Source organism: Carcharodon carcharias, chromosome 34 (genome assembly GCF_017639515.1).
Source record: "Carcharodon carcharias isolate sCarCar2 chromosome 34, sCarCar2.pri, whole genome shotgun sequence".
In the NCBI taxonomy this organism is placed as follows: domain Eukaryota; kingdom Metazoa; phylum Chordata; class Chondrichthyes; order Lamniformes; family Lamnidae; genus Carcharodon; species Carcharodon carcharias.
In genome coordinates this window covers 4938489-4950177 of record NC_054500.1, presented here as the reverse complement: position 1 = coordinate 4950177, position 11689 = coordinate 4938489, and the positions used below count along the sequence as shown (strand labels likewise).

The following is an 11689-nucleotide window of genomic DNA, read 5'->3' as shown; positions in this document are numbered from 1 at the left end:
GGTTGAGGCCCCAGCACTGTTCCCTGTGGCACACCACTCGTCACATCCTGCCAGCCAGAAAAAGACCCATTTATGGTGCCCTCAGGTTCCTGTTAGCCAGCCAATCTTTTATCCATGCCGATATATTACTCACTATACCATGAGCTTTTATTTTCCACAATAACTTTTGATGAGACATTTTACCAAATGCATTCTGGAAATCTAAGCACAGTACATCCACTGGTTCCCCTTTATCCACAGCACATGTGACTCCTTCAAAGAACTCCAATAAATTGGTTAAACATGATTTTCCCTTTCACAAAACCATGCTGACTCTGGCTGTTTGCCTTAAACTTTTCTAAGTGCCCTGCTATAACATCTTTAATATTAGCTTCTAACATTTTCCCTATGATAGGTGTTAAGCTAACTGGCATTTAGTTTCCTGCTTTCAGTCTCCCTCCCTTTTTGAATAAAGGAGTTACATTTGCTATTTTCCAATCTAAGGGAACATTCCCCAAATGTAGGGAATTTTGGAAAATTAAGAGCAACACATCGATTATTTCACTAGCCACTTCTTTCAAGACCCTAGGATGAAGTCCATCAAGAGCTGGGGATTTGTTAGCCTGCGATTCCAACAATTCGCTCAATATCACTTCTCTGCTGATTATAATTTTCCCGCGTTCCCCTCTCCATCCCATTTCCTGATTAACAGCTACATCTGGGATATTACTTGTATCCTCTACAATGAAAACCGATGCAAAGTACTTGATCAATTCATCTGGCATCTCCTGTTTTCCTTTATTAATTCTCCAGACTCACTCTTTAAGGACCAATGCTCACTTTTTTAAAAACTCTTTTTTTATTTAAATATCTATAGAAACTCTTACTATCCGTCTTTATATTTCCAGCTAGCTTTCTCTCAGACCCAAATTTTCCCTCCTTACTAATCTTTCGGTCATTCTTTGCTGTTTTTGTATTCTGTCCAATCTTCAGACCTGCCACCTACCTTTGCGTAATTATATGCTTTTTCTTTAAGTTTGATACGGTCTTGAATTTTTTTTAGTTACACGGATGGTGGGTTCTCCCCTTGGGATTTTTCTTTCTCACTGGAATGTATCTATTCTGTGTATTCTGAAATATCCATTGAAATGTCTGCCATTGTATCTCTATTGACATATCCCTTAACCTCATTTGCCAGTTCACTCTGCCTTCGTGCCCTCATAATTGCCCTTATTCAAGTTTAAAATACTAGTCTTGGACCCACTCTTCTCTCCCTCAAACTGAATGTAAAATTCAATCATCTTATGCTCACTGTTACCTAGGGGTGTCTTCACTAGGAGGTTATCAATTAATCCCATCTCATTGCACAATACCAGGTATAGTAGACCCACTCTCTGGTTGGCTCCAGAACGTGCTGTTCCAAGAAACTATCCCAAAAACATTCTATGAACTCCTCACCCAGGCTAACTTTGCCTATCTGATTTTCCCAGTCCATCTTAGATTAAAATGCCCCATGTTTATCACTGTACCTTTCCGACAAGCTTCCTTCATTCTCTGTCCTATCATGTCATTACAATTAGGGGGCCTGTACAGCACTCCCACAAGTGACTTTATGCCTTTATCGTTTCTCATCTCAACCCAAACTGCTTCTACATTCTGGTTTCCTGAACCTAGGTCATCTCTCTCTAATGCGTCAATACCACCATTAATTAACAGAACCTCCCCTGCATCTTTTCCTCGCTCCCTGTCCTTCTGAAATGTCACATACCCTTCAACATTCAGGTCCCAATCTATGTCATCCTACAGCCATGTCTCTGCAATGGCTATCAGATTGTACTTATTAGTTTTTATTTGCACTATCAGTTCATCTGTCTTGTTTCAAATGGTATGTGCATTTAGATACAGAGCATTTAACTTTGTCATTTTATTATTTTGTAATATCTGGCTTATCTGCTGATTTACTCTTAGATTTGTACTCTCTGCTCTTCCCGGTCACAGTCACTTTTCTCTTTGGTTTACCATTTCCCATATTAATACCTTCTACTCTTTGGTTTACCACATCTTCCCAAATTTGATCCCACTCACCACCTAAAAAAGCTGCCATTGCTTCTTTAGCCAATCACATTAAATGAGTTTCCTCTGCTTCTTGACCTTTCTACCAGTGGGAACAATTTCTCCCTCTCTACTCTGTCCAGCATTACGTCACAGGACTTCTGTCGAATTTTTGCTGGCTCTCTTTATTTGCAACGTTGAATGTCAATCTAACTCAGTGTAAGTTCCAAACAACAGAAGGGGGCTGCTTTCATAGACATACCAGTTTAAGAGACATACCACTTTAAGAGACATACTACTTTAAGAGACATTCCACTTTAAGAGACATTCCACTTTAAGAGACATACCACTTTAAGAGACATACCACTTTAAGAGACATACTACTTTAAGAGATAAAAACAAAAAACTGCGGATGCTGGAAATCCAAAACAAAAACAGAATTACCTAGAAAAACTCAGCAGGTCTGGCAGCTTCCAACCTGATAGTCGCCCAAACTCGGATGGCCCGCTTCTACCTCCTACCCAAAATCCACAAACAGAACTGTCCCGGTAGACCGATCGTGTCAGCCTGCTCCTGCCCCACAGAACTCATTTCTCATTATCTTGACTTCCTTCTCTCTCCCCTTGTCCAGTCCCTTCCCACCTACATCCATGATTCCTCTGACACCTTACGTCACATCAACAATTTCCAGTTCCCTGGCCCCAACCACTTCCTCTTCACCATGGACGTCCAATCCCTCTACACCTCCATCCCCCACCAGGATGGTCTGAGGGCCCTTAGCTTCTTCCTCGAACAGAGGCCCGAACAATCCCCATCCACCACTACTCTCCTCCATCTGGCTGAACTTGTTCTCACACTGAACAATTTCTCCTTTAACTCCTCTCACTTACTTCAAATAGAAGGTGTGGCTATGGGTACCTGCATGGGCCCCAGCTATGCCTGTCTCTTTATGGGGTATGTGGAACATTCCTTGTTCCAGTCCTACTCCGGCCCCCTTCCACAATTCTTTCTCCGGTACATCGATGATTACTTCGGTGCTGCTTCATGCTCTCGTCAGGACTTGGAAAAATTTATTAATTTTGCTTCCAGTCTCCACCTCTCCATCATTTTCACATGGTCCATCTCTGACACTTCCCTTCCCTTCCTTGACCTCGCTGTCTCAATTTCTGGTGATAGACTGTCCACCAATATCCATTACAAACCTACCGACTCCCACAGCTACCTTGACTACAGCTCCTCACACCCCGCTTCCTGTAAGGACTCAATCCCATTCTCTCAGTTCCTTCACCTCCGTCACATCTGTTCCGATGATGCTACCTTCAAAAACAGTTCCTCTGACATGTCCTCCTTCTTCCTTAACCGAGGTTTTCCACCCACGGTGGTTGAGAGGGCCCTCAACCGTATCCGGCCCATCTCCCGCGCATCCGCCCTCACACCTTCTCCTCCCTCCCAGAAACATGATAGGGTCCCCCTTGTCCTCACTTATCACCCCACCAGCCTCTGCATTCAAAGGATCATCCTCCACCATTTCTGCCAACTCCAGCATGATGCCATCACCAAACACATCTTCCCTTCACCCCACCTGGCGGCATTCCATTGGGATCGTTCCTTCCGGGACACCCTGGCCCACTCCTCCATCACCCCCTACTCCTCAACCCCCACCTATGGCACCACCCCATGCCCACGCAAAAGATGTAACACCTGCCCCTTCACTTCCTCTCTCCTCACCGTCCAAGGGCCCAAACACTCCTTTCAAGTGAAGCAACATTTCACTTGCATTTCCCCCAACTTAGTCTGCTGTATTCGTTGCTTCCAATGAGGTTTCCTCTACATTGGAGAGACCAAACGTAAACTGGGCGACCGCTTTGCAGAACACCTGCGATCTGTCCGCAAGAATGACCCAGACCTCCCTGTCGCTTGCCATTTTAACACTCCACCCTGCTCTCTTGCCCACATGTCTGTCCTTGGCTTGCTGCATTGTTCCAGTGAAGCCCAACGTAAACTGGAGGAACAACACCTCATCTTCCGACTAGGCACTTTACAGTCTTCCGGAATGAATATTGATCAACAACTTTAGGTCTTGACCTCCCTCCTCCATCCCCACCCCCTTTCTGTTTCTTCCCCCTTCCTTTTGTTTTTATCCAATAAATGATATAGATTTTTCTTTTTCCCACCTATTTCCATTATTTTTAAATATTTTTAAATCTTTTATGCTCCCCCCAACCCCACTAGAGCTGTACCTTGAGTGCCCTACCATCCATTCTTAATGAGCACATTCGTTTAGATAATATCACCAACTTCGACACCTATGTGTTCTTTTGTTCTGTTGTCTGTGACATCTTTTGATGATCTGCTTCTATTACTGCTTGTTTGTCCCTACAACCACACCACCCCCTCCACTTCTCCCCCCCGCCCCCCCCCAACACATACACCTTGAACCAGCTTATATTTCACCCCTTTCCTATTTCTACTTAGTTCTGTGGGAGGGTCATGAGGACTCGAAACGTCAGCTCTTTTCTTCTCCGCCGATGCTGCCAGACCTGCTGAGTTTTTCCAGCTAATTCTGTTTTTGTTTCAGTTTAAGATATACCACTTTAAGGGACATTCTACTTTTAAGAAACATTCTAGTTTAAGACCCGTAGCACGTGACTCAGCTGCCCTCGTGATCCCTCTGCCACGTTCAAGAATGACGTCAGGCCAATTTGTGCCTCAAACAAACGTGCTGCAGTGGCCCCGCCTCCTGGCTGCTCCTATTGGCCCACCGGGACGTGGAGGCGGGTGAGATGGGAAGACGAGCGATTCTATTGGACGGGGTCGCTGTTTGTCAGGTCGAAGGGGCGGGGCGCAGAGCGGGGTTGGAGGAGGAGGGGGGGTGGTGGTGGTGAAGGACAAACTTGAGTTGAGCCGCTGAGTCTCCCAGTCGATCAGCTGGAGACTGGCTCCCTCTGAGCCGCCATCTTTAATCCATGGTAACATTGTAGCTGCAGTGGTAGCAGCTTCGGGTTACATTGTATCCGGGGAGATTGTTACCGCCAGGAACCAGGACAGTAAAGGCAGCCTACAGCCTATATACCCCCCTCAAAGAAGCTTTATCCCTCTGAAATGTCAGCCATGAATCCCGAATAGTAAGTACTGGGGCTGGGAACAGGTGGAAGTCACTGCCTTGGTGAAGCTCTGCTCTGTCAAAACTCCTCCTTGACTTAAAATAATACTTGTTAATGTTCCCTTTGTCCGGCCCCCTTTTTTTATTGATTCCTCTGTGTGTGTGTGTGGGAGGGTGAACGAAACTGTAAGTGGTGAAACGTTTTAATTAGTGTTTACATCTGGCTTTAATTTAAAATGGTACCTGGGTTGAGGTGTATCTAGTTTCTGCTGTTGAAGGAGATTGTTGGGGGATGGGTGTAACTGTGGGCTCACAGGTTGATGATGGCTTTGTTTTGGGGAAATTTTGGTGCCGATATAAAGTATTCAAAGATATTTAGGGTAAAACTGTCCTTGCAGTTTTAAGTGGTGGTTTGGGCCTTTCAGATCTTTTTAAAGGGGGGAAAACTTGGTGTCTTCATGTTATTTCTGGAGCTTTGGGATTCAGAGTGGGTGTACAGTGATCGTTGTAGCAATGACCTGGTGCATTGTAGTAATGACCTGGGGTAAGGTGCATTGCCAGCTTGTCTTGAGGATGTGATCTGGCAATTAACCACACCCATCTCATCAACCATTCATCGGGGCTCAGTGAGCTTTTAAAACTAGTCTGTTTTTCTGTAGACCAATTTACTTGGGAGCTGTAATAATGAACTATCCAGACAAAATATAGTCTTTCATTATGGCATTTTTTAAACTAGAAAATGCTTTCATGGGAGTCATCGTTTGGAGAAATTATCCAGTTTTTATTATGTTTTTCCAAACCACTGAGCCTCTGTTCTGGGTGATCTTGTAATTTGGGAATATTTTTGGTTCATTGTTTTGGGTGTGATTTTATTTTACTGTCACAAACCTTTGGCATGTGGCTTTTTTTTTGGCTTATCCTGGTCCAGTTCAACATGGCTTTTGTCCTCTGGATATGGGGGTGGGGGGGAGAATGGGAACTGTTTGCTGTAGCTTAATACATACAATCCCTTTAATTCCATTTCAGTAATGGGTATCAAGGAACAGTATAGCTGCATGAATGGAATTGCCTTGGAGGGTTGTTCCCTAAGAACAGTGCAAAATAATTTTGTATTCAATTTTATATTCCAATATGACAACAAGAAGTCACTGGGAATTTTGAGTACATCAGTCTGTTTACAATGTGAAGCACTGGTGCCTACCCCTCTAAGTGAGTTTGCTATTGGTGATAAACTTTCAGTTACTAGGGCAGTTTACTGTTTCTCATTGTGCTGCAGCAATACTAAATATATTAAAATTTGACATGAGTTTTTTTCCCCTTTTTTCCCTGTGAATATAACCAGCAGATTGGCTCACTGGTGCCAGTAGTTGAGAAGAGGAGCTTTCATTTGATCTTTGCACAATGATATTTGTTACTGTCCATTACCTGTAACAATTGCTACTTGAGCACCCCTGCAAGGTCTGGTGGAATGTTTCAGTCCATGTGAACTCCTCCCATTTCAATGCTCACCATTGTATTGCTAATGCTACTATCTGCTCCAACCTGGAATTGCTAATGTCTTTGTCAGGATAGAATGCTTTGCAAACAATTATCAAACTAATCTTGATAATTGAGGCTGGGTTACACTTTATAAATTAAATTGATTTGTCTTTACTTAAAACTTGATCAACATGATAGCAGTCAATAATGTGGGAGTTTTTCTTCCATATGGAGACTTGTACCCTGGGGGCTTGTATGTAGTTGTGTGTGCTTGTTACCCCTTGCTGGCTGTTTTGGTGATGAGTTTGGAGTGAGATTCTCCAATATCCATAAGAGGCTCTAATTGGGATGGTGTGGGTCCCTGCCCATGGGATCTCTGTAGGAGAGAAGACTTCTCAAATCTCCTCCAAATAAAGCCCATGTGTTTAAAACTATTTCAGTGATGACTGTTTTCCCCATTCGCACTAACAAAACTGCACCTTGTGCTCTCTTTTATTCTGGGTAGAAGCTGCCTTTATGCATCAGCTTCCCCTTCACCAAGGTGCTGAATCCCAAGAGTATCTTGTCTGAGACAAATTGGCTTCATTTTGAGAGGCTATTCTCCGGTTAATCTAGAGATCCTCGGATATTGCTTTGTCCATGGATGACCTCCCAGAACAAACAGCGTGGCTAAAACATCACCTGATAGCTGGCTTTAAACATGTGATGGGGGAGGAAGGGAAGACCCACTCAGCATTGATCAGTGTCGATTCCCTTCTGTTATCAGTTACAACTGACTTTTTCTAATGTTTAATTTGTGGGAACTGTTTTCTAAAGGCAAATTTTATGAAGTGCGTACAGTCAAACCCATTTAAATCAATAAAATGCTTAACCTCTGCACAAATTCCCTTTGCAATTTTTCCAATGACAGCTGTCCCTGTTATTATTACGAAATGTCTCATTATTCATGTTCTGTGTCTAGTCATTTTTATTACCAACTAATGAAGTAATTTTTTTTTTACCTGCACACTTCGTGCAAATCACCAAGTCAGTGAGGTTTGAAAAAAAAAAATAGAAAATGATAAACTGTGACCAGCTGAGCATCTCTCCGTGGAGGGAGTTAACATTCTAGGCTGTCTACCTCCATGAACTTTGAATTTCACTATTGGGTGCTAGGTCTCCAAAACTTTGGCAAATGAGGCCTTTTTAAATATGCTGAATGTCCTAGTGAAGTTGCTAAAGAATTTAATTAAGCAGATGTTGCCGTTTATCCATAACAACTTGAGCAGTTTTCTCTGTCTTGTAATCTTTTGCATTTCTTTGCTCTCATGCCAGACTTGTGCAACAGTCAAAATGATTAGGAAGTTACTCCAGAAAAAGCAGAATTTGTTTAACTAAATTCAACCTTGCATTGCAGCCTAGGAAACAGGAAGGATGGTTTAGGGAAGATTTAAGGATGAGGTGAGGTCTCATTCCAAAGTTGGCTTAAAAAGCTGAAGGTCCGCTCGTGAGGGGTAGTAATCAAGCCAAGGCCGAAAGTTGTACATAAGTAATTTAATGGCAGGTAACTTGCATCTATATAGTGCCTGTAACATAATCCAAGTGCTTCAGAGCTTTGTCAAACAAAATGGCTACCATCAGGAGGTAAGGCAGGTTAGTTTGTTTTTTTAAGGGTGGTGTTAACAAGGTAAAGAATTAAAAGTTAGGGAGGAAATTCTACAGCTTCAGGCCCCAGCGGCTGAATGGATCGCCACCAGTGTGATACAATTTAAGATTGTTTTAGGACTGTCGTTAATTTGAGATATGAAGGGTCATATGACCCTTTTCTGAAGCCTGCTTCACTTTGTTTGATAGACTTTAAATTTTTTTTTCTTACGTGAGATGTGGGTAAGGCTGGAAAGGCCAGCATTTGTTGCCCATCCCTAATTGCCCGTGAGCTGAGGTGGCTTGCTAGGCCATTTCAGAGGGGCAGTCAAGAGTCAACCACATTCTTGAGGGTCTGGAGTCACATGTAGGCCAGACCAGGTAAGGATGGCGGATTTCCTTCCCCTAAGGGACACTGTGAAAACCCATCTGGTTTGCAAACAATTAATCACTTCATTGTCACTAATATTCCAGATTTGAGTTTAAACTCCACCGCTGTCATGGTGGGATTTGAACCTGTGAACCTAGAGCAATAGCCTGGACCTCTAGGTTCCTAGTCCAGTGACATTATCACAACATTACTTTCCCTGCAAAGGGGACCCAGATTGTTTTACTGGGAAGAAGGTGCGAGGTGTTTTACAACTTGGCAACAACCTGTGTGCAGACAGTGGATAGGCTGAGCCTTTGAGTTCCAGGCAAGCGAGGATTGTTGGATTGTATATAATTGTGCTTTAAACTGTCCATGACTTCCAAGGTGAAAGCTGGGGGTCTCAGATAGCTAATTGAAATTTCTACATGGTAGAAGTAGGCCTAAGTGATTCACCTGGTATGGAGCTGGGCTTTTAAGTTATCCCTGAAATACTCGGACAAGAGTAGTCTGCCAGGGTCTGGGAGAGAGACAGCATGACACTGGTTTGCCACACAATGTGGGTGGGAGCTTGTGCTGAGATTAGGAGGGCCAAATTTGAGTTGAAACAAGATTGGAAGATTCACTTAGCTTGTGCTAGAAGAAAGAAGTCAAAGTGGGGAAATCCTTACTGTGAAAGACAATCGAGATTAAAAGTTCCCAAGCTGAGATAGGAAAAGAACATATGTAAACCCTTGGGATCTAAGAATTGCCTTGAATTGACTCTGGGGTAAAGGACAGTGTAAATCTGCGGTGCTTTCTATTGTGCTAAAAGAGAAGGAATATTGATGAAACAGTGCTTTTAGTCTCTTGTTACAGCTGAGTCTTAAAACATGAAATCTTGTCCTGTCATTCTTTCAGCTATTAACTTAAATAAATTTCAGTTATCAGTCTCTATGGAGATTGTAATTGTTGGAGTGATAAATTGGGATTGCAAAGGAACCAGAATTGAGTGCATGAGGATGTTGGGGTAAGGAGGAGAAAGGCCATGGGGGAATTTAAACTAAGATGAGAATTTTAAAATTCATTAATTTACTGAGCACTTGTGCAATGTAGCTCAAGATCCCCAGACTTAATGTCTGTCCAGCATTAGCATCACTAGAGTAGCTGGAGCAATGCAATTGGCTTTACCCTGGTTTGAAGAGTGACAGCTACCTGCTGATAAAATGTTGTACAGATGCTCGGTTAGCGCATGGGAGTGCTTATGGAATATTTTATTAGCAGCATTGATGGACTTTTGGGGGGTGGGGCAGTGGTTGGTGACAAGCGGGTGGAAGTTTTTTTTTATAAAAAGCAGATTTTCCCCTCCCTTTCCCCAGTATCAATTATTAAACTATAGTGCCCCATTTAAAAATGTCATTGGTTGCTCAATTATTTTGTTGCTAGAGCGAACTTTTCCCTGTAACAATGCAATTCTCAGCTCGGTGGTTTAAACGTGCATGTTTGGGGCAAAGTGCAATGTGCAGTATAGCTACCCATTAATGCCACTGTGCTGAGTTTTCACTGACTTAATATCACACTGTCCTAGTTAGTGCAATCTGCTGCAGACTCCAAATGAAATGTCCTTGCACTCCTGGTGTGGAGAGCTCCAAGTGCAGGTGTTCAAGAAAAAACCTTCTCTCTGCAGACTGAACATTACTAAGGAATGATTGGAAGGTAATAATTAATCAAGGTTCTGATTTGTGTTATCAAAACTTTTTAAAAGATGACATTCCCATAATCACTAGTGCCCAATAATTTCATTGGCCACTGAAGTCTACAATAGGTGGACGAACTTCAGGCTGTCCAAATACCAACAACCTGCACATATATACTAACCATTTTTTTAAAAACCACCTAAGACAGATTGGCTTTCCCAACACTCCCACGGTCTGAACTGAGTTTATACATCAAAAAGTGAAGAAAATCTAATGCTCTTTTCCTCACAGATTATTGTGTAATGGTTTTTAAGTGATATTGAACAAAGGTTGATATTAAACTATAGATTAGCAATTATGTAATTAAATGGTGGAAGAAGCTTGGCTCACTCTTGTCCATGTTTCAGAAGTAGGCTTTAAGAGCCTAGGATGCAGTGGTGGGCTTGGGACCATGCAATCTCTCAGACTCAAGTGGCTCCAATGATTTTAATAACTTTAATTTGCCCAAATGGACCCTCCACATAAGGTAGGAGTACCAAGCAGTCAATATTTGTTGCTGGGTTCAGGGTTTGGAGTTCCAAAGCATGGTAGAAGTTAAGGGTAACAATTGATGAGGTGGAGGGAAAGGATATAATCATAGGAGGAATAGAGGGTTTGGGGGTTGGGTTTGGAAGAGGTTAACAAAAGGGACTGAGTTTATGAAAGGACATTGTGGTCAGAAGGATATTCCTGTGGCAACTCTTTTATTCATTAGCCTGGTGTACAGGTTATTTTTCAGCAAGGTGGGCTAACTGTAGAGGAAAACCAATCCTGCTTGGAGTGTTGCCTTTTACTCCTACATCAGAACCTTTTGTGCTCTGGTAAGAGGGAATTTCTTCTGAGTTGAAGGACTAATTTGCATTAAAAGCAAAAAAACTGCAAATGCTGGAAATCCAAAATAAAAATACCTGGAAAAACTCAGGTCTAACAGCATCTGTGGAGAGGAACACAGTTAACGTTTTGAGTCCGTATGACTCTTCAACAGAACAAATTTGGATTAGCTTGCAGCAGCAAGTATTAGCAAGGCTCTTTACAGCAACAATGGTCATCTTTATTTACCATGGGCCTTTCTGGCACTCAGTTCATGCTTTCTAAGTATCAGTGCTTAATGACCATACTTCCATTTAACTCTGGTTCTGATACCTTAGCTGAGTCACCATACAGTTGTAATGATCACCCTGCGGCTTCTGTTGGGTACATCAATGCTGCAATGTCTCTCCCTCCCAGTTGGAGCTACTTTACTGCCCTACTCACTTTTTTAAAAAAAATCTTATGCCTGGAAAGCCACGATAGAAATACAATGAAATGAGGTCACTAATTTAGAAAATACAGCTAGGCCCCACTAACAGCAATATGATAATAATCAGGTTC

The 11689-nt window shown here is 42.6% G+C and overlaps 1 protein-coding gene across 1 annotated transcript in view; it reads left to right on the top strand.

Annotated features, from left to right (window-relative positions):
* Nucleotides 1–4905: 4905 nt before the first annotated feature.
* Nucleotides 4906–11689, top strand: part of LOC121272543 (ras-related protein ORAB-1-like) — a 49586-nt gene continuing 42802 nt past the window's right edge. Inside the window, exon 1 of the mRNA XM_041179178.1 lies at nt 4906–5156. Coding sequence (XP_041035112.1) covers nt 5134–5156 — 23 coding nt within the window. The 5' untranslated portion in view covers nt 4906–5133. The remainder of the gene's footprint in view (nt 5157–11689) is intronic.